General features: G+C 40.0%; 1 protein-coding gene across 3 annotated transcripts; it reads left to right on the top strand.

Annotated features, from left to right (window-relative positions):
- The first annotated feature begins 6,731 nt into the window (after positions 1-6,731).
- On the top strand, positions 6,732-22,993 carry LOC111328724 (lethal(3)malignant brain tumor-like protein 4). Of its 3 annotated transcripts, none has more exons than XM_088724614.1 (19): positions 6,733-6,912; positions 7,057-7,164; positions 9,326-9,461; positions 13,275-13,526; positions 13,765-13,923; positions 14,341-14,606; positions 15,286-15,427; positions 15,646-15,734; positions 16,260-16,512; positions 17,319-17,401; positions 17,861-18,092; positions 18,423-18,505; positions 18,700-18,925; positions 19,064-19,300; positions 20,001-20,094; positions 20,654-20,809; positions 21,300-21,346; positions 21,773-21,999; positions 22,438-22,993. In XM_088724614.1, exons 2-19 carry the CDS (start codon positions 7,087-7,089, stop codon positions 22,546-22,548), a joined length of 2,871 nt encoding a protein of 956 aa, XP_088580740.1. In that variant the 5' UTR covers positions 6,733-6,912; positions 7,057-7,086; the 3' UTR covers positions 22,549-22,993. The 3 variants fall into 3 exon arrangements, 2 of the variants coding, with proteins under 2 accessions (XP_088580740.1, XP_088580741.1); XM_088724615.1 differs by having other exon boundaries at positions 6,827-6,845; XR_015988551.1 differs by lacking the exon at positions 22,438-22,993 and having other exon boundaries at positions 6,732-6,912; positions 20,654-20,827; positions 21,773-21,864.
- The last annotated feature ends 288 nt before the right edge of the window (positions 22,994-23,281 follow it).

Raw genomic sequence — 23,281 nt, 5'->3', positions numbered from 1 at the left:
GAATTATAAAAAGCCAGTTCTTCTAAGTCACAAAGCTACTTTTACTACCAGTAACATGAAAATTACGATTTTTTGTTCTCATCAAATGTAACAACACGTAATGTAACAAGAACAGGTTTCTTCTGGTCACAATAAAAAGCTGATGATTTTTGATAAGGTATTTCTTGTATCACCCAGTGTTTTCCTTGGCTTTTTTTCAGACTGTTTTCAAGAGACAAAAGTTAATCAAGCCTGTTCGAGACTGTGGTTCTAGAGGGAACAAGTTCTTAAAATCTTTAACCCATTTCAGACCAAATGAATTGAAAATTATACCCTTGACAATGCTTGCCTCCCTTCCCATAGCCTTTGAGGAGGACAGGAGGGATTTAGCTATTTTGAGATATATATATATATATCTTATTAGACGTTTTGTTGTGTAGTATCGCTGAGTATTTTTACGAGTTGTGCCGTATTTTGACGAGCCCGTAGGGCGAGTCAAAATACAAATAACGAGTAAAAATACTCAGCGATACTACACAACAAAACGTTTAATAAGTTATTTATTATCCAACACGCCAAACTGTTATTTCAGTGCGGGCGAATTTCGCGGATATTTATTTACGGAGAATTTCGCGGATATTTATTTACGGAGAGCTGTTTCTATTTTCTTCCTTGAATGAAGAAATTTTCTGGTCGTCAAGATGTTTTTCTTTGTTCGATTCATCTAATGAACTTGGATCTATATTTGCCAGCCACTCTGACTCTTCGTCGTCGGAAATAGGATTCAAATTGTCCGCCACTTTTTTTTTTTTTTTTTCGTAACTAAACTCCAATTCTTCGCTTGCGCGATGCGAGAAAACCTGTTTAAGTGGTACTACAATAGACGAAATACAAATACCGCGTGATATTTGTACTCGTCTAGGTGTAGTTGGATAATAACATGCAATACTACTTGACACATCCATCTATTTGATGCTGAAAAACACTACGGCCTTCAGTGCTAAAGCTTTCGTTTAAAACGCAGACTTTTTAGCCCTTCTTTTTAACTGGGGATGCGCTTTAAGACGCCAGAAAATTTAGATGGTATTCGAAAACTGACAAAAATCCGTCACAAACTGTCGCTTCAATCAGCGTTTCTTTTTGTGAGGATAAAACAACAAAAAGAAATGAAATTCATGATATGTCGTCAGATTAAAATACATAATGAGTGTGAACAGGTGAAAGCAAACTAACATGCAAGTGTTCAAAGAAGAAACGATGGAAGTAAGTTGTTGGCCAGGGTACCGTTTCGAGTAGGTCTCGGTGACTTATCGGACCCGTAAAGCTGTTCTGTTTTCATTCAATGTGAGTGTTAAAGAAGTTTTGAAAAATATACAATAAACTTTTAGCTAAAGAAACAAAATGGATTGGTTAGGGAGCCTTGACCTGCTTCTATTCTTTAAACAATAATTCTAAAATACAGCCTCGGGCCCTTTAACTTATGGGGACTTTCGAGAAACGGGCCCATGGTCAGTTTAAATCTTCGTTCATTGGAGCAGTGAAGTGCAAAAGTGAATATATCAGGCTTTACGGGGGAAGGGGTAGGGGACAAAGGAAGCCCCACACTTCTACGTAGTCAAGGCGATGATTAGAAGCGAATATTTAATATGTAACAGGCCGCAGCCGCAGGCCGGAAGCCATGCTAACCTTCAAAAATATATGTAGTCCTGTGTGAAACACGACAAAAGGGGTAAGAGTTCCAAGGTAGGTAAACCTTTTTATCTTGAAACATTTTAGGCAGGTTTCGCTATGGTGTGTCGCGTAAACCGAATTTGACACACTCCCTCGGGATTCGAATTCAAGATAACTCAGCTTTCCTCGATTATTGCTCTATAGCACCGCAAGATACCTTGGTCTTTTCTAGCACTACCAGTTCCTACTTTCGCGAGGAGAACTTTGACTTACCCCAACAGCCCTTTTTGCACTGATTATGCCAGAACCCTAAGATACGAGAAACGTCGCAGCAAACGCTTCGTTGGTGATATTACAGATCCGTAATTTTTACTTTTGTACTCCACTTCAAGAACAATAGACCTCTTCATCTTGCATGCTCTGAATTGTTTTTCCAAAGAAGGTCATAAGTTGGTGATAATACTCCAGAGAACCCTTTTTTTCAAATTTTGCGGTATTTACGTGAAAAGGTGAGCATAATTTACAAAAGACAAAGAGTGAATACCTTTGAGTCCTCCGTTGGGAAAGCAAAACATACAAACTAAAGAGGGTTTGGCCCTTTGGATCGTACAGGCATTCTTGCACTGTATTGTTTGTGTTCATGCATGCCGATATTCAGACAGGCCGGCGAACATGGACCTGGATAATGTGAGACTTTAAATGCTTCAGGGGTAATAAGATAGAGTAGTGTCACAGCCGAAACGACCAAAAACAGCTTCGCCTCTGTTGGGGTTCAAACAGAGGAATGGTGAAGGTAAAAAAAGGGAAAAAATGGTGATAGTGCCAATCCTCAACATCTTTGTCCATGTAGCCTAGAACGAGTTCGGTTGGCTGCGTTTCCAGGAAAAAGACAGAATTGACTCTGAAATTTACTCACCTTTTCATTCATTTCATTGTTACATCTGAAAATCTGTTTGCGACACACGCAGTTGCAGCATTCCAGTGGTTCGAAAATCATTGTAGAAGAAATTTGCGGTAAGACTTTTACTATAATCAAAAAATTGAAAAAATTCTTACCTAGTATAGGGAAAACAGAAGACCAGATTGAGGGAGTTTTACCGGTGTTCTTTTCCATCTCGTCCCAAGCCTCTCCCGTTTTTCTCATTATTTGCAACCACAGTAACCCGTTTACAAACCCAGCGCATTATACATTGGGTATATTTCATAGATTTAGTGATCCCCAGGCACTAAAAGTTATTGAGCCGATTGTATGAACCAGGGAGAGAGTGTGATTGTCCGGGCGAGGGTAGTTCTGAGAGGGAGAGTTGTTGGTCGTAATAATGACTGACGTTTACACAACCTGAGCGGAAGTCATCATAGTCGAGCGACTTCCGCTCAGGCAGTCCCTCTCAGGGCTACCTTCGCCCGAACAATAAGACTATTCGATCGAAAAGTTATTCTTTCGATATCGAACAATAGTTGGATGTAGAAAGCCCGTTGAACTCGTGGTTGTGTTTGTTGTTCAGTGTTGTTGTTCTTTCATCTGACAGAAAAACGAACGCAAATCGGAAAGAATTTTAGTCCTTGAAAATTTGGGATAGGTGATTGGCAAGATTATACTTCCCTCCCCAAAATTTAAAGTGACTTGAGCACATTCCCAAATAAGGAAAATGTCCTGAAAAAGTAGAATTTCTGGAGAATTTTCACAAATAGAGGTTAAGGCGAAAGATACAGTGCCGATATGGGGAAAGCCGCTTTCTTTGAGGAAATTCGGCGAAGAAATATTTACACAATATAAGATACAATGGATATATGAAGTTCATATATTTTGAACTGCGGTTGTAGATACGTATGATGCACGATCCTCGCAGTAGAGAGCGCTATTTATGCAATAGCGAAAATCAGACCTGAAAAATCCAGTTTTTTTTCAGGTCTGATTTTCGCTATTGCATAAATAGCGCTCTCTATTGCGAGGATCGTGCATCATACGTATCTACAACCGCAGTTCAAAATATATGAACTTCATATATCCATTGTATGTGATTTATCATCACGGGTTTATTACGAATCAACTTAACGGCCTGCTCTCAGTTGGCTTGTTGGCTCAATTGGTAGAGCGCTGCACTAGTATCGCAGAGGTCAGTGGTTCGAATCCCGTACAGGCCTGATTTTTTTCAGATCTGATTTTCGCTATTGCATAAATGGCGCTCTCTACTGCAAGGATCGTGCATCAGACGTAACAATATAAGATATATAAATATACCACGGTTGCCTGGTTTCCCAACTAAACCTTCAAGGAGATGTACACAATTTTACCCGAAAAGCTTGTAGTTGTAAACAAGCGGTCGAAGGAATTCAGAACTAAACAGTTGCCCCTGGCCCCTTTTTACACTTTATACCTTTTTGCTATAAAACAATCTCACTCTCATTCCACCCACTTTATCGAGTCGTGAAGTTCGCAAGATGTCCCCTCTGGTAGAATACCGATCTTCTTGATCAGAAAACAGATGGCGCCTCAGAGCCAACCCCCTTTTATCTCTTCCGGGGGGCGGAGAACCCGGTCGAGGAGTATGGAAGTAAACGGTTTTACGGTGTCAGCCCCGTAAAGGAAACTTCAAATTTGCTGTTGTGGAACGAAAATGTTGTTTTGCTTGACTATTTTTTTTTTCATGACACGTTTCTGATTGCAAAATGTATCTGAGATCGTACAGCACTTCTTTCTGACGAAAAAACTAAGCTCCTGTATTAGGTATGTCTAGCTGTATCTCTGGGCAAATCTTCGTGATACTGCAAACGTTACACTTTGAAATTTTGAGGAAAAGGCCTTGTTTCTACCTAGAAACCAAAACGGAAATATCGATTGAAAAGTGCGGACACTCTCTTTTTAAAAACCTGAAGGGGCTGCCAACGTTCTGAACGAGTAAAAGCTTTCGGCTTCTCTCCACAAAACTTCGACAAAATGTCGCCTAAACGAGACGACGATAAAATACATCTCGCATAATTTGGCTCTCTAGCTCTAAGACCGCGTAACCTGCCTGTCTGGGTTGCGTACTAGACAGGTTTTCGTCATATTCACACTCAGAAGCGCATATTAACATTTCTCCTGCGGGCTCTCCTTTGAAAGAGTTTCCGGTCCTTTGAAAAAAATTTAGAAAACCTAATAACAAAGCATCTCTGTTTAATATCGTCTGAAAATAACTTGGTTTCATGACTACTATATATTGGACGAGCACTATCAACTTTATCGGCTGAAGCATGCCATTTTAATGAAAAAACAAAAAAAAAAACAAAACAAAATAAAACAAAAAAAATGGTGAAATGAACTGAAACAAAGTCTCTAACAATCATCAATATTCCAGATTTTCTTGATCAAGTTGAATTATTATTGAAATCCTTTTGAAGGGTTGAAAAAGAGGAAAATGCGAAAGAGAAGCACTGCTTATCATTGAAAAGGTAAAGCTACCGAAACTGACCACACATCGTTTTATGTTTCATTTCAAAAGGCATCTGTCAACAACCACACAGCCGCGGAAAGGTGAACTCGAAATAGCTTTAAATAAATAGTTTCGATATAACAATAAAAACAGACTAAACTGACGGTTTTAGGGAAAAACGTGTGCGTATAAAACTGCTAATCGATCACAGCGTTTTAGGTCTCGCCAGAGTGATTCGACTTCTAATTTAGAATTCATTGCTCAGACGGCCTTGAGCGCTTTCCACTCTGTTTGTTCCCGCTAACATTCCTCGCTTTTTAAACAGTTTCCTGGATGAAAACCTCAACGTAATCGTATTTCCTTTCTGCCTTTCAAAAATCACAAGGACGATGAACGTATTCCAAAAACGATGGGGTAAATACGAATTATTTAGACTAGAAACTACCAGAAAGCGGTGATATTCACAAGCAAAATGAATGTGAATAATTTACTTAACTTGCACCAAGTCTTCCATACACTCTTTTAATTAAGTAGCCACATTTAAACCGCTATAACATCTTGTTTTTCGCTTTCACCGAGGAAACTTCCTTTTTTTCTTCAATTTGATAACGAGGGAATTCGAAAGCGCAACAAACATTTAAAGTAAACATTTCATTCACTTGGAGATATCAACAAGGCCTTTTCGGATGAGATAACTTACAACTCCCACATTATAATTTTGAATTTTTTTATCGAGTTTCTGGTTATATAGAACAAGATGCAACTAGGAATCTTGAACGCCTGTTTTCTTCGCGAAAATCTACCGTCCCTCTGGCTTTTCGGCTAGGTGCTCCGATTCAACACGTCACTAAAAAGAAGCTGCTAAGAAAAACAATTCATCATTTTTAAACGCTCTGTAGGTTGGTGGCGTGAATTTTTCTCCCGCGGGAGGTTATTTGGTTTTTATTTTTCCGCTTTGTCTGAAACGTCCTTCAAATCCGTTTTCGTCTGTAAGAGAAGCTCAGCGACTCTGAAAAGTCTCTGTGGGTTTGTAATATTTCCCTTTTTTCGAAATAAAAAAATTCCTTTGAAAAACAAAGTAGCTTTGGATGTCAAAGGTCCAATGACAGTTTAGAGTAATTAAAATTCTTCTTTTTCCAGAACGCGCAATGAAAACGAAAAAACAGTTTAGCATTTTTATGTCACAGATAGACTCTTAGTTTTCAGGGCAGCTTTTTCTCAGTTTGGTTTTCCTCCGTAATTGGAAAACGAGTTTCAATTAACTGGGAAAGGAAAAACTGAAAAGTTATGGAAGGGATTATTTTGCTTCATCATCCTCTGTCCAATGTTGCAAATTATTTTCTCTGCGGTTTTGTTTTAATCTGAATAATCGTTCCCCAGATTAAATTTCAAGCTCAACTTCCCGTTAGGCAAGGAGAAATTAGGATAGCGCTCACATCGGGCCATCAACAAAGAGTGTTGAAAAACTTTCTACCCTCTTCAAAAAGAAGCCACTGATCCAAGCAGGTAGTTAGCGATATCTTTATTTTGATTTAAATTCAACGTTTATTCAAATAACTCCGTCAGCGCTTCAAAGATTCCAGGAATTTTGCATAACAATAACTCTTATCACGTGGGTTTTTGTTTGCAAGTGAATGATTGACAGACACTTCGTATCGGATGAACAATTTTTTTGCATTTCTGCGTGGAGTGGCCTTGCACTGAACGCCAAACTTCTAAACTGCAGTTTTTCTCGCCAATTTTCTCGACATCGTTCAAAACTTTTGATGAACGTCAAACGGGGTTAGATTTTCTTGCCGTTTCGTTTACTCGAGTTTGAAATTTGGGTTTTTTTCTGGCCAACTAAAAAGTGAGTTGTGTTTTCTATATTAGCGCACACTTAGCACCCGGCAGTTTAGTTTTCAACGGGGTCTCTTCTTTTTCGGCGTTTGTTTATTTTTCAGGAAGTCTTGTCGCGTACTAACTCGCTTGCCATCTATTCTCTTTATTGCAGGCGATATTTACAGGAGGAGGAACAAGCAACATGTCTTGTGAAGATATAACAAAGCACAATGGAGCTGAAGAACCAAAGAAGCAAAACAAGTCTTCACATGGAAACGAGGTCAAGTATTTCACGCGCTACAACACGATCCTTTCGGTTTTCTGCGTTAAGATTTCGCAAGAAACCTTTCATTTTCGAGCGAAAGTTTCGAAAAACCTCATCAGCCCTTCATCCTTTTGAAAAATGTGATTAAGCAGGAAATTCAAGCCTCATAAAGTCGTTTTTTTAAACCGAAAGTGTCTGAACCTAAAGGTTATTGAATATTCAGACATCGAAACACCTCAAGCGTAGAGATCAGCGTGATGGAAGGAAATTGTACTCACGCTATATCGGTCGTTTAAAGGCATTTGGCTCCGTCGGTATTTCACGTCTAGGTTTCGATGGATCTTGTTAAGTTTTTGTATACGGCCGGAAAGACGAAGCTTTTCACGCTTTCCGTGTTGCTTCGCGGTTGGTTCCCAAAATAGCTTTTAATTTATGAATTGATTTCATAGCATTTTGATGCCATCTAGCTACTTTTGTTTGTTCGCAGTTTCTTTTTTCCCATGTTGAAGACAAAAGACTCGATAGCGCTACCCTTTTCCTGGGGTTCTATCAGAGTTTTTGGTGATTTAAGATTTGGAAAAGAAATATTAGTGCTGGTTTTCTGCGTCTTTCTCCAAGCGGATTTGTTTTCACATTTCACACTAGGTTGAGATAGCCATGACAAAAGCAGTCGACCTCATCCTGCAAGGGTCGCGCTTAGTGCCACTTTCTTTCAAGGTTCTTCTGTCGTTTGTTTTACTTCTTTTTTGTTTATTGTAACAGTTAAATTGTCCAAAGTCCGAAATTGACGTCATGAAAAAATTATTCTCGCTCAATGAAACAGGAAAACGACACCGCCTCACTTCATGTCTTGCTTCTGGATCATCCTGGCAAAATAACGTGACGATTGATTTGAGAAAAAATAAACAAACAGTTTTTATCTCACTTTTATTAGTCTTACCTTAAAATCGTAGCGGCTTTTTGGTAACATCTCGATCTGATATTCTTTTGCCGCCAATCGTTAACAATATGGATTCTCGAAATCGATATTTAGTTAGAGTGTATTAATTGCTACCAGAAATCTTTTCAAAGGAGGAAACTGTTTTCAACTCTAGTTTTTGAGTTATCGTGCCGTGGCTTTTCTTTTTCGGGTTAAAATTTACAAACCGTTTCGTTTTCAAGATCGCAGCTACGAATTTGGGCCAGTCACAGAAACTATTTTTTCTTCCACGCCAGACTTCACTGGAAACGATTTTCATAAACGTCATCTTTGACTATAATTATTTTCCCCACGTCGCGTGGACATACCGTATTTCTGTTAACACCGTAAATTTGCGGATACACAGTCCGTTCCTAGCAAAAGAAAAGAGAAAAACCCCAGAAAACGATCGCGAACTCGCTTTCCCTGAGCTTTTAAACAGTAGGGAGGTTAAACACACTTAAAAGGTCAATCTGTCTTCAGATGTCGAAACTGTCTTTCTTTCTGATATTAAATTTAATACTTAATCGCAAGCGTCACGCAAGTGCTATGAAAGACCTGTCCAAACGCAAATTTACCGTTTCATCCCTGGGTGGCTTATAAATCCTCGGATTAGCAAAACTTGGCGCCGGATCTACGGATTTGGGCCAAAAACTGACCAGCATTTTCGGATTCCTTCGAAGCCAGCTTTTCTTTCCTTGTTTTTTTTTTTTTTCCTTGTAATTTTTTTTTTCGTTCCCCAATGGGGAATGAATAAAGCAGACGGTTGTGCATATAGAGTTGACGATAAATCAGTCCTGGAAGAAGAGGTACCCACAGTGAGTCTTTTCTAGGGATGTTACCCGCGGTATTGAAATAGCGCATTAAGGCGCCTGATGTGATATGTATTCCAACTCAGTAAGCCAATATATTTGGTCAATAGGTGAATTGCGACAAGTACAGGAGATTTTCTTGTGGTTTTTCCTTTTTTTTTGACGACTGGGGATTAAGAAAGGTGCACATAGTTAATAAGTAAAATTTTACAGTATACGAAGTACGATTTGCGCAAAGGTGCTTGTGAAAAAATCGAACTCACAAAAAAAAAAAACAAAAACAAAACACAGCGTCATCTTACGAATTGACTCCTTTTTTCCTTGTATGAATTACTTATCTAACAATTAAGTCCACGAATTTTGCTCTAACTGTTAACTTTTTTTTTAACTTTTTTTTTCCCAATAGTGGATTTATGGAGAAATTTTAAATGGTGAATTGCAGAAAAACGCCTTCATAGGAATGTCTTACGGACCACCGCCGAAGAAACTGAAAACTGAGGGCGAAGAGGAAAAACAAATAGAACAGGATCGATCCACAAATGGTAATAAATATTCACAATCTTGAGTCTGCAAAATTAATACTCATAGGCGAAGGGCAAGAAAAATCATAGGCCCGCATAGCGTGCTTGTTTTCGTGTGAACAACACTAAAAGGTATCTTTGCGCAAACAAATCACTCATAATCATCAAAGTTAGAGAATATGACTTGAAATGATCGCGAGGAAAACAGAAATGTAAGTCCTTAATTTTTTCGTTCTATACACATCTGTTATTCACCGGGCGTTAAGGTCCATTTGGGGAACACTGTGCCACCGGCAAATGTACTTTTTTCTGATGGTTTTCTGGAAAAATTCCGGACCGAGATCCGTATAGAGTGTTTGCACCTACGTCACAGCTACGTCACAAAATTGTACTGTCCGCCATTATGGGGGAGTAAAGAGGCGTGCAGTAACACAGTTTACTACTATATCTTCCAACGTTTTTCTCAATTTATTGCATTATGCCGAAATTTTGCTTGGTTTTAAACTGTTCCCACGACACGTCTAAGCGAAAAGATCTTTCCTTTTGTCGAGTGCCCAAAATCGTAACGAGGCAAGGCGAAGAAACGGAGATTTTGTCAACGGAACGTAGGCGAAGGTGGCTGACCGCCATAAGCCGTGACGACCTTACGGACAAAATTCTTGAAAATGATCGTGTTTGCGGCGAACATTTTCATTCTGGAATAGCTGCTCCTCTGTGGGATAAGTGGAACGTCGATTGGGTACCATCGCTTAAGCTTGGACACGAGAAACTAAAGGTTAGCGAAGCATCAGTTCAGCAAAGTCAGGAAAGAGTCAGACGAGCCACAGAACGTACAAAGCGCATGGTCGAGAAAGACTCTGAAAATTCTCAGATAAGTCTTGCCAAAAAGCGATTAAAGCACAACGAAGCTGGCCATAGTGTTCAAAACATATCATTCGACGTGGAAATGGCAGATATTGAGGACATTTCTGAGAACTTACCCGACAACTTGAGGCATGCTGTAACCCAAACAGAGTTGAGCTGTAACACTGTGCTCTCGCCTGAGCCCATACATCAGAACTTGCCATCTTCTGATTTTGACGAAGCTTTTTTTTCTGGAGATGATGACAAAGTTAAGTTTTACACTGGTTTGCCATCCTTTGAAATTCTGCAAACAGTCTTCTTCTTTGTTGCATCACATGTTGATAGACGACGTGGAGTTCTAACTAAGTTTCAAGAGTTTTGTATGGTGTTAGTGAAGCTAAGACTTTCTGTCCCACACCTTGATCTTGCATATCGTCTAAAGATCTCGACGTCTTCTGTCTCTCGTATTTTAGTTACTTGGATAACTGTAATGGATATTCGATTAACTCCAATTATTAAATGGCCTAGTCGTGATGAGTTGTACAAGACCATGCCTAGATGTTTTTTGGATGCGTTCGGTCGTAAAACTACAGTTATTATTGATTGTTTTGAAATTTTCATCGATCGGCCATCCAACCTTCTTGCAAGAGCTCAGACCTTTTCAAATTATAAACACCACAACACTGTCAAAGTTTTAATTGGAGTTACACCACAAGGGACAATTTGTTTTGTGAGTGAGGCTTGGGGAGGAAGAACATCAGACAAGTTTTTGACTGAGAAGTGTGGAATTCTTGAGAAACTTTTGCCAGGTGATATGGTCCTTGCTGACAGAGGTTTTACTGTGCATGAAAGTATTTGGTTCCGTCATGCTGACCTGAATATTCCAGCATTTACAAAGGGAAAGGATCAACTCGATCCTGTTGATGTAGAGAAGACAAGACAGATTGCTACACTGAGAATCCACGTTGAGAGAATTATTGGGACATTGAGACAGAAGTACACCATCCTTCAACAAACTTTGCCAACAGATTATCTTGCCTGTAGATCTGGTGAATCTGTACCTCTCATTGACAGGATGTTAAGAGTTTGCTCAGCTCTTGTCAATCTTTGCCCACCTACCATCCCATTTGACTGATGGGGCATTCAACATTGAATGGATTGTACTTATTAACTATTGATGAAATATTATTATGATTTTTTTTCATTTGCATTTTTTTCATAAGTTTATTCACAAACATTTGGGTTTTAACCCATTTTCCATGTTGATGCCATGCATTCATTCTTTACATTGTTGATAACGCTTATAAATACTCGGTGATAAACAGTGTGGACTTTGAATGCCTTGCTCTCAGGCAAGAACTGCTTCATGCTTCATGAAGCAATAAAATGTCACATAACCAACTGTTTAACCTCAGGAAAGGGAGTAATCAGTCCACTCTTTAAGCATGTTAATAGATGAGATCTCATTTGATTTACATCAAAGTTTGGGATATCCTTGTCCAGATTGTAAGAAAGTGCTGTTGCACTGAGCCATTGCAAAAACACCACAGTCAGAATCATTTGATTGTTGTTGCACAGGTACAACAGATATATCTTTGAAATCTTCACCAATTAAGTTCTGAACTTGCTGTTCCAGATCATTAAAAATAACATCATGAAAAAGACTGTCATACAAATTCACAAATCCTTTTTCACATCCAATTGAGCTTTCACATACCCAATGATTGCCCCCAGTGTGCAATATCTGAACAAAATCCCCATCAACTTTTTCAAATTTAAATATATTCCAAGACTTGTATGCTGAAATCCTTGTATAGCTGGATTGACTGTTTTCAAAAGTGATTGGGCATACTGTATAATACTATTTTCAAGCCACCCATTAGGTGATTCAATCACATCAAAGTCATGTGCAGATAGTTCAGCAATTATCCCATATTTCTCAACATCAACATGGTAAGTTTCACCCAAATTTATAATGTCAGAATCATCAGAAGTGTTGGAGATGGGAGAGGAAGACTCCTTGGATAGTTTTGAGCTTTTCATAGCAACAACACTTTGCAATTTACACTCATTACATAACCAGGACAATTTGTAATTGTTTGGACGACGCTTGTAGGATAAACAACTGAAATGGAAGAATTTGCCGCTAGGCGAAAAATTTAAGCGAAAATCTGCCCCAAAATGCTGGTTATGAAACCGTAAACCATTTGGTTGTAGGTTTGCAAGCTTTAAAGTTCTTAAATTGTTCTGTCGTATAAAAACTAGTTTGTGAAACCAAATGCAACACGAGATCAACAGCTTCAACAGCTTCAACAGTACGAAGGTATTCCCTACTTAACTTTTCGTCCGGAATCAAAAGAGGATCAACACGAACACACGAAATCTTATCAATATAACGCTTCTTTACAATACTTGCAGGTGATTTCGCATAATTAGACAAAGGAATATCATGAATAATGTTTTCTTCTGAAGCGCGTTGAGACGTCTGTTGGGCATCAGCATCCGCCATGTTGGTTCTTTACTCCCCCACAATGGCGGATGATAAAGCTGTGACGTCACGTGCAAACACTCTATTGTAAAAAACACTGGACCGGTTACCAGCGTGCAATTAGCCAATCGGATTCCAGGACTTACTGGACTACGCATTTCGGCCCATTGAGATGCTTCAGAAAAAATTAAGTTATTAAGTAAAAATTACGGTGCTGTCACGAGAAACCTTCCTCAATTCCAAAGGCAACGGAATCTCAAGAGCCATGCTTCACCAACCATCAAATGCCGCCTAAAGAAGTCAATAATGTTGTCACTGGAAACGCAACCGGTTTCCCGTGACAACAACACAAATTTAACATCAACACGCTTTACTTAATTTAAAATCGTAGTATTTTCCTGTCCGGCCTGACCAAACTCAGTCATTGGGCATTTTATCAAATAAACTCAGCCATTTTGATCTATTTAGTAAGGTACTTAATATGAATACGTGATTCTACGCAGAGAACCTGGTGATAAGGTCAGAACCTTTCCCGCAACGAAGCACACCGCCTCCGCTATTCCTACCTGCTGATGTCAACGAAGATAAGAAGCCTTCTGTCGATGGTAGTGGTGACTTGAATGACTCTGTTACTGAACAACCAGTTGCCAATGACAACAATAACGGTACGAAGAAGACCGAGGTGAAAGCTGAGGATGGTGTTAACGATCCATTTGGAGCTTTAGACTGGAAAGACGGAATTGCCACTTTACCGGGTAGGGTGATGTGGCGTTAAGGTGCTGTAGTTACGCTATTGACACGAGTAAACTCGGAAAAATCTAAATACCGCGTGGTCCTAACAGGAGGACACACGAGGTTCTCGGCAAGAACGCAACAATTGCCAGTAGAGGGGATTTTAGTAAAACGTTGTTTCTCCAGACACCTCTCGACCCCCGTGTCTTGTAGTTGGCCATCTCTGCTTTACTTACATAATTGTCCCTGTGGTATTTTTAGGAAGCAACCTGAAGTTCAAGCTGACTGAGTTTGGAACTCTGGAGATCGTCAGCACCATAGAAACAGACAAAGGTGAATACGAGTGGAGTACACCCACACAACACCGAAAAACTAGCACAGATGAGAGAGAAAACAACAAAAAGACTAAGAAAAACAAAGGTAACGAGATGAAAACTGCATTTCATTATGAAAGGATTTTTTTAATTGAGTTTCCAGAGTGATCCTGGATCTAGTCACTTTCCTCTGTGATTGGTGGAGAAAACTCGCCACATCCTCTCAATCAATCAGATACAAAACTAAGACCAATGCCAACTTGGTTACGCACGTTTTCCCGCGCTTTAAGCAGGTTGCCTGTTTTTACTTGAATTCATTGATTAATGATGGTAACCTTTGGTGACCTTTGCTCTGATTGGTAGTCAACTGAAAACTGTTCAATCCATTATGAACCGTTTTTAACATGGTTAGTTTTACAAAGAAATTGCGGCTGGAAGCAATTTTTCAAAATCTGCTTGGAGAAATCAACCGCTGTATCTCAGTTCTAATTTCCTTACCTTTCTTTTATCTTTGGAATAACAGGTAAAAGCCCGGGTTCGTCGTCAATACCTCCGGACACCAGTAGCATTCTGTGTTGTGAAGTCTGCGGGAAATACGGGCTACCTCATCAATTCTCCGCTTCTGGAAGGTTTTGCAGTCTGTCTTGTGTGGGTGTATACACAGGCCGACGAAACAAAGGAAGGGAATACGTGCGACATGCTAAAACTGTGCACGGCAAGGTCGTTAAAAGGAAGAAAAAAGATAAACCTAAAAATCAAGATTTGTCTCATGATGGGGATTTACAAAATGTGAGTATCTTCAGAACGTGTACACAAGACGAAGTTTGAGGTATATGGTCAGTTTGATGAAAATGTATTTTAAGTTTTCGGAATCGTTATGACTGGATCGGAGACTTCGTGACTCTTTCATTCTCAAGAGTGATCAAAGAGGAACTTCCCTTTACGGTATTCACTTTCGAGCAGATGGGTAACGAGAGATAAGAAACATCTCATTGAAGGATCTTGCTTGATTGAACACCAAATTAGAAGGAAATAAAAAGCAGACTGCAGTCTTGCATTAATTCCATCTTCATTAAATGTTTCGTTCCCCATCGCCTTCTCTCTCGCGTGTAGGCCTCGCGTGGCTTGGTTTGTCTAATGATAAATGGGAAGGAAAATAGACTGATGGGATGGGATGTACTTGTATGTTTGGTTAATTTCTTCCAAGTTATCTTCCATGATCTACATCTAACTCTACGCGAAAAACTTTTTCCACTGAAAGTCCACTGTCAGCAAAAAAACATTTCCGTAATCATCCAGAGTATAGTTTTGGTTGTCAGACAATTTTCTTGGAATTGTTTTTTCTTCCCTGCAAACGGTCAGTCGGGCGACGGGAAACAAACTTTGTACGGGAATGGCCAAAGTATTTCTGAGTTTCTCGAGTTGTTGCGGTTAAGGAAAGCTAGACGTTTGTTTCTGTCGATTTTAGGAGACATCTCCTACACCAGAAAATGATCAAGAAATGTTGGGAGCTCGCCGGACGTTTAAAGTGAAAAGAAAACGAATGAAAAACAAGTTAAAGTTAAAGAAGGCTTCTTTAAACACGGCAGATCTCATGAAAGGCGAAGACGGTGAGTTATAATAAGAAAATTTTGAAGTAACCGTGTTAACACGAAATGTTGGGGCATTTTATGACCTTATTAGTTCCAAGTCAATTAAATTTGAACTTCTCTTTGCTGCTTTTGCTTTTGTTCTTTTACACTCTTCTCTATTGAAATGCCGATGAATCTGTTAAATAAGATAATCGTCCAACCAAATACTCTAAGATATTGTTGCTGTTGTTTTTCAGTTCCTTATGACTCAACCAAACCTTTTGTATGGGCAGATTATCTAGCAGCTTGTGGTTCAAAACCTGTTCCAACTAGCGTATTTATTCAGGTTGGTGTCAATACTTTTTTTCACATGAAGTGTACTCGGCCAAATTGATGAAGCCAGACATTGTTGGTGTGACATATTGAACTTTATTTTTATTTAGACACGATAAATCTATCAGAGAAAATAATAATATTATTACAATCTATCATAATGCGTGAGCGAAACATTTTTTAACACAAACGATTAATTTTCAATTAAACCAAAACTAAAGTTATCCCAATTGGCCATCAGAAGAAGGGGGTATAAAATAAAGAGCTAATAGGAAGTACAAGGAAAAACAACCACACTGGCCAAAGGGCGGGAAAATTTGAATGACTTGTCTTGTTTGGTTGTTATTTTGCATCTGATTACTTGAGAAAGAAGATAGTTTCTGAGTTAATTGCAGAGCAAAGTTAAACAAAATACTTGCCATCCCAAATTACTTTCGGCACTCTTTTGGAAATTTCTCTGGAGAACCCCGAAGAAACTGAGGGCTGTCTAGTGGTAACCCTTTGACTGGTACTTGTTACCTTCTTTGCGTTTTCACAGGAAAATCCGTTTATCGATCTTGAAAACGAAACGTCTTGCGGATTCGAACAGGACATGAAACTGGAAGCGATTGATCCAAAGCACCCGTCGTACATTTGTGTTTGTACCATAGTCAGGGTAAAGGGCACGCGATTGAGGCTTCACTTTGACGGTTGGTCAGAGAGTTATGATTTCTGGAGCAGCGCCGACTCACCTTTCATTTTCCCTATTGGCTGGTGTGAGAAGAACGGTCAGAAACTTCATCCTCCCCGAAGTAAGTGGAGGATTTAAATTACTTCCGTTGTTTGAGCTGTCCTTTCTTTTCTCTCAAGAAAACAAACTGACATTTTAGGTAGTTATTTGTAGTTCGTAGACTTGCTTCTCACTACTAATACACAACAGTTTTCGTCACTTGTTTCCGCTGAAATAAAGTTACTACTGAACTGAAAGATATACGAATATAGTTTATATCTGACCACTTGCAGCCCAGAGGCTGAATTACGGGCGCAGTGTAAGGTTGAGAACAGACGTCAGCATATCAGGCGCCTCTGGCAGCCGCTTCAGTCTATCGATCTCACCTTCCCACCCGTCCCACCCCAGGGGAGGACCTCCATCACAGAGTAATCTCGTGTGTGGGAAATTAACGTCTCCTACTCCAACCCTGCAGGAGACGGGACCTCCATTTATTCGTCCCTATCCGAGAAGACTAGAATATCTAACCATTTCTTGATGTTATAGAAAGGTAGCAAATTCTTCTCAATTATTTTAAGACCTTGAGTGTTGGTCCGGCCGGGTCTCGAACCCTCGACCTCCCGCACAAATCGATATGGACCGGCAAAATGTTCATTGTCGCTCTCGACGAATAAATGATTGAGTTGTAGACCTTCTATTTTGGAAAAACTGACAACTTGTGCGTTATCCAAAACTGATCACATATGCATTGACACCGATAACATTGATAAGAGACAAGGTAGTGCCAGCGGAATACGCAGTGGATATTTTACGAGATTTGAATAAACGTATGCATTTGGATTGGTTCGTCTTATGAAGCTTAATTCTAAGGTCTTGCCCTGTTTTTAGGCATGTTATCTTCCGAGTTCAACTGGGACAAGTATTTGAAGACTTGTGAGGCAAAAGCAGCGCCTGAATATCTCTTCAAACCTGTAAGTTTGTCTTTTGAGGCTGATGTTACAGTTTCTTTCAGTGCGTTGCAAATGCTAGAGTCACTGCTTAGAAGGTAAAATGAAGGTACTGATCCTAAATGAAATGGGCTCCCCCACCCACTCACCCCTTCCCCGGACCCGAATTTCGTCTGGTTCTCCTTGAAATCGCCGGTATTCATTTATTCTCCTGGATGAAGCGATGCTCTGCGAAAGGGAAGTCTCTTACCCGACTAGAGCAGAACGCATAGACTGGCCAGGATTCGAACCCAGACCATTCGCATCCAAGCGTGCTTACCAGTAGTCCAACACTACTTAGTGGAAATTGAAGAAATTTATTTGGATTTCTGACCATGCCCTGCGGCGTTACAGTTGCACGCTAGGATATGTACTACACGCACCGACAAGTAATTTCGTGTCTCAGGGATTAGTTTACGAAATATTTCGTCTTGTTTTCTTCAGATCTCACCAACCAAACACGGTTTCAAAATCGGCATGAAGCTAGAGGCCGTGGATCGAATGAACCCGGATCTAATCTGCGTTGCTACGGTGACAAATGTGATTGGCAACCACTTTCTTGTTCACTTTGATGAGTGGGACGACTCCTATGACTACTGGTGTGGGGATGACTGCCCTTACATTCGTCCTGTGGGGTGGTGTAAGGAGAATAATAGGAATCTTAACCCACCCAACGGTAAGTGTTTACGCTTTAGTAGATACCATGCAATTGTTTGAGTGTCAGGTAATTATGAATCCTCGTCGCTGAAGAGAATAGTTTCGGCCTCAAAAAGGGAAGCGTAGTAGACGTTGTGGCGAATCCTTTAAAGAAGGATCATCCATCTTCTCCATCCTGATAAATCTCAGCCCCATATGAGTTCATCCCTTCAAGCTTTTTTTTTTCTTGCTTACCAAACATTTTGTGGTTCACACGATGGTCGTAAATAGCAAGACAGGTCATCGCGAAGTAGCTCCTTCTTTTAGCTTTGTGATAGATACACTAAGCTTTTTTTTTTTTCTGATTTAGACGACGAGTTTCACACATTTCGTTGGGAGGATTACCTTAAATCCACAGGGACTATTGCTGCCCCGTCACATTTCTTCAAAACGGTGAGTTTGATCGGAACAATGCCTTGATAAATTTACAATTGCTGCCTCTGAAAAACGTTATCTTCAGTCTTCGCTCTTTACCCCTCTCGTTTACCTTTTGCTCTCACCGGCTTCTCCATTGTTGAAAATGGCTACATATGCCCACAGAGACTTCTGTCTAAATCAATCAACCAACCTGCCGATTTTATTTCCAGCGGGTTCCACCAGCCTTCGAAGTCAATCACAAGCTTGAAGCAGTTGACAAGAGAAATCCCTCCTTGGTACGAGCAGCCACCGTGGTTGAAGTTAATGAGTACCGATTGCGTATACATTTTGATGGATGGGATGATATTTATGATGACTGGTTTGAGGCTGACAGCTTGGAAATCTACCCAGTGGGGTGGTGTGAAAGGACGGGTCATCCTTTGGAGACCCCCCTCAGTAAGTTGTTGTGTGTATACATTGCAGCATTTGTGATAGAACGCCAGTAGATTCATGCGAATTATGGATGGTCTGAGGTTTGTTGATTAAGTAAAGAATGTTTCCAACTGATCCTTTTTTTTGCTTATATAATTTCAGCGACGCGTGAGAAGATATCAAGCGCGGCATGTCCGACTCCTGGATGTAAAGGAATTGGTCATGTGAAAGGAGCGAAATACTCGACACATCACAGCACGTTTGGTTGCCCCTATTCTCTGCAGAACTTGAACAAGGACTCGTGCCTTGTCGATCGACTTTCTAATAATTCCATGACTGAAGAGTCGGATTGGTCTTACGCCTCCAAACAAAAATTAGCAGTGGTAAAAGCTATTAAAGGTATTGGGGTCGTTAAATTTTGTTTAGTTTTGGGAAACGGGGCACCTCGTGCATGCCCAACGTTTGACCGCTGTGTTCACTCGCTCGCGGTTCTTTTCCTCGCTCGCGGAAGAAAGAGTTCAAACTGTGAGGAAGCTTGACTTTAAACTAAATCCAATGCAGGGAAACTGATTCATAAGACAAAAGAAGCTGTGTGAAGGCGCGGTGGCCTCATGGTTAGTGCGCTCGACTCCGGATCGAGTGGTCCGGGTTCGTGCCCCGGCCGGGACATTGTGTTGTGTTCTTAGGCAAGACACTTTACTCTCACAGTGCCTCTCTTCACCCAGGTTTATAAATGGATACCGGCAATTTAATGCTGGGGGTAACCTGCGATGGACTGGCATCCCATCCAGGGGGGAGTAGAAATACTCCTAGTCGCTTCATGCTACAGAAACCGGAGTTAAGCACCGGCCTAATGGGCCATTAGGCTCGTAAACAGACTTTACTTACCAAAGAAGCTGATAAATGTTATCGATCTCAACCAGGAGTAAACTCGTTTGACCAAAGAAGTAGGTTTTCCATTTTTTCGGCATTAACATTCTACTTTAACATTCATTTTTTACCTATTTATTTCTGGCTATTGTGCAGTATCTTGCGTTGCCATCGAAAAGAATATTATCGACTTCCAGTTTTGAAGGCTTGAAAACTACTTCCATTTCAGAGGAAATTTCCACCAATCAAGGAGATGGGAGCTGTCCGACACCGGGGTGCGACGGGACAGGTCACGTGAGCGGACAGTGGAAGACACACTACACGTGAGTGCTTTAGCCTGTTTTTATAGTGGTTGTTCGCTTAGGATGCTGAACACTAAGGGTAAACGTCGCATAAAATTGAAGTAATCTGATTGGTCGATCGGTTCCTTATATGACGCTATATAACCGCTCCACGCGTTTTATATAAAAACTTAAAATAAAATGTTCATAAATGTTACTAAAATGTTATGATTTTAGAAATTTCTCTGTTGTTCAGCTCTGAAATTATACTAAAACAATTGTTCGCCTCAGGTTCGGTGAATATTGTCAAATAATCCCTTCGACTTCGTCTCGGGGATTATTCGACGACATTCACCTCGCCTTCAGCGAATAATTGTTAAATATTAAGGACCTCTATGTAAACCACTATTGTGATGGAGCTTCCTAATAAAAGATTGTTATTTTTATTATATACATATATACATATATATATTTATAAAACACCACATCAACAAGCCAATTCATACTTACCATAAAGGGATTGACGAGTGAGTGTTATGAGTCATTGTTAAATCATTTACATGAATGTTTTTCTTGGACGTTTCCCTTTCACCTTTTTCAGTTTGTCAGGATGTCCCAGAGTGAAGCATTTATCAAAATCTCCCCTGTCAAAATCACCAACCGCAAAGAAATCTGGCTTTCTACATTCCCCCACGAACAAGAGTTTTGTCACAAGCATTCCAGAATCCAATGTAATCGGCACACGCAGTACCTCAAGGTAGGGAAGGTTCGATAAGTAAATTCTTCAGCGGAAGTAACCATTTTAAAAAATATTTAAGTAGGGCGGGGAAAGTACAAGAACAAAATTGAGAAGGAATCTTACGTAAAAATGTTATTTATGAAAAGAAAAATTAAGGGTTTTTTTTCCCACATTATTTACCGAACGAGAAAAAAATAAGAGATATCACTGAGGGAAAAGATCCTTGAGGAGAAATTAAGAGGAGAGAACTTATTTGTTTCGTATAGAATCCTGAAGAATGAATTTCTGACACTTTTGCGACGGTGTTTTTTCCTAAACATACTCAGACGATCGGTAAAAAGTGTCACTGCTGCTATAAAATATTATAATTTTTTAAACGGAGATGTTTGTTTTGTCACGAGCGCGAATTGACAAATAAATGACGGTCCAGTAGGCTGTTACGATCAGCAATATCGAAACAGTCGTGAAGGTAAATTGAAATTTTAATGTTATCACCATTTCTTTTCAGGCGAGTTAGCACCAAGGAGGAAAAGCCTGACATCACCAAATACAAAGGTAAGTCTCACGCATACGGGAAGGGTCGGGAAGGTCAGACGTGCGCTCGGCTAAGATGAGCCTCTTGAGCAATTTTAAATTCAGTGTCGACAGTCATCCGAGATTGATTTAGTTTTACTTAATTTTGTCCTGTGATTGGTCCAGAAAACTGGCGCTATCCTTTGCATCAATCAAATATGCAAAACTAAAAACAATCGCGGATTGGTCATTCGCGTTTCCCGCGCTTTAAGTAGTTTCTTTGTTTTCACTTTCAGTTTTCATTGGCTACTAATAATGTAACCTTTGTTCTGATTGGTCGCTGGGATATTTTGGCGGGGATGCTAACAGTTTCCTTAGCCTGTGCATCAGTCTATCGAAACTTGTACCTCAAATAAACTAAACACTAAAACTCAGAACTGGGAACGATTGACACTTGTTTTCTTTTAGTCGCAGATAAAGCCATTCAGCACGTGTCACCGTTCTCGTTCCCATGGCCTCTCGGTAGTGGGTTTCCTTCAGCGTTTTTAAGCGAACTCAGGACTTCTATCAGCCGTAATAACAGCGCTGCACTGTCCAGTGAGCGACAGCGAATGATGGGTTGGGATGTCAACGACGTTGCCAGTCACATATCGTGTCTAGGTTGTGGAGATCAAGCCAAAATTTTCATTGAACAGGTAATTAAACATCTTTCTCTGAAGTGTGTTTCCTTTTGAAGAAAAATTAAACGAAAGTACAGATTTTACGACTAAACACAGAAGGTGACAAGTCTCTACGAAAAGCTTTTGTGACAAACCGCGCCGTGTGTACTATTTCAAAACAAGTCGTTGCAGATCACTTTTATTGCAGCGATTATGCGAAAAAATTCAAACCCGTTCGAATTCGCGCCTCTTAGGTCGAGTACAAAATTCTACAGCAAGGACGAAGATTTTCACGAGAACTTTTCTTGTCGCTCCAAATAAACTTTTCCTGAAAGTTACCCTGTGCATTGTCGAGAAGCGTGTTTAGACCGTCAGAGCTCGTACTACTGAATTAGAGGGTTTTGTTTAGATTATGAGTGGGAGCAGCGAATACCTGAAGACTAACGCAACCAACTTTTATCCTGTTTCTTGCAGCAAATCGATGGAGAAGCCTTCCTCTTGCTTAACCAGAGTGACATTGTGAACATTTTAAAGATCAAGCTTGGTCCTGCGTTGAAGATCTACAACACCATTCCAAAATTTTGATGGAACCATTCTTAGCTCTTTTTACAATGTAGACAATTCATTCGCCCCAGTCCCTAATGGCTGTGAATAGCCGGGCACTGACATACGTAATCAGCAGTGGGCTTCCCTATGAAAATTCATTTGATAGTATCAAAACGTCAATCAAAAAAAAGCATTGAGAAATCTCGCATCAAGAAAGAATTTTTTAGAACTCCTTTGAGTGATCTACTCTTAAACATTAGTTAGAAACAAATGCAATAAACCTCCCTTCGTTCGACAGATTTTGCGTTCGATTTTACCTTTTTTGCTTGTTAACTTGCAAGTTAGCATCTATAGATTAAATACATGGTATGGTAGATTCAAAACAAGGTAGACGGAACTCTCTCTTAAAAACATTCAAGTAGTACAGCGTATCGGAGTAATCCTCACAGAGACTTCTATTAAAGTGTGAGTTTGGGTCTTTGAATTCGTTTGTGTGTTTATTAGACGTATGACCTATTAATCGAGAGATATCTAAACATTGTCGTCACAATTAAAAAAAAGAAAAAACACCATATAAGACTGATAGCCCCTTCAAGTTCGTGAAGAGGGAAGAGGGACCGGTGGGTGAGACCCCGGGAGGCTGGAGGGATGGAAGAGTCGGGAGACAGGAGATGAAAGGGCGGGAGGCGACAGAGAAACACGGAAAGTGAACATTCCTTAATAATTATTCAGCTTTTTTTTTTCTCGAAAAAGAGTGGGAGGCGGGGCCAAT

Source organism: Stylophora pistillata, chromosome 6 (assembly GCF_964205215.1).
Source record: "Stylophora pistillata chromosome 6, jaStyPist1.2, whole genome shotgun sequence".
Taxonomy (NCBI): domain Eukaryota; kingdom Metazoa; phylum Cnidaria; class Anthozoa; order Scleractinia; family Pocilloporidae; genus Stylophora; species Stylophora pistillata.
This window is presented reverse-complemented; position numbering and strand designations above follow the sequence as displayed.

What these genes read in the sequence shown, in the direction of transcription:
- LOC111328724 (XM_088724614.1), top strand. Translation starts at nt 7,087, where the DNA reads ATGTCTTGTGAAGATATAACAAAGCACAATGGAGCTGAAGAACCAAAG. An exon ending in AGTCTTCACATGGAAACGAG is followed by an intron (nt 7,165 to 9,325) that starts GTCAAGTATTTC and finishes TTTTCCCAATAG; the next exon opens with TGGATTTATGGAGAAATTTT. An exon ending in GAATCTTAACCCACCCAACG is followed by an intron (nt 18,093 to 18,422) that starts GTAAGTGTTTAC and finishes TTTCTGATTTAG; the next exon opens with ACGACGAGTTTCACACATTT.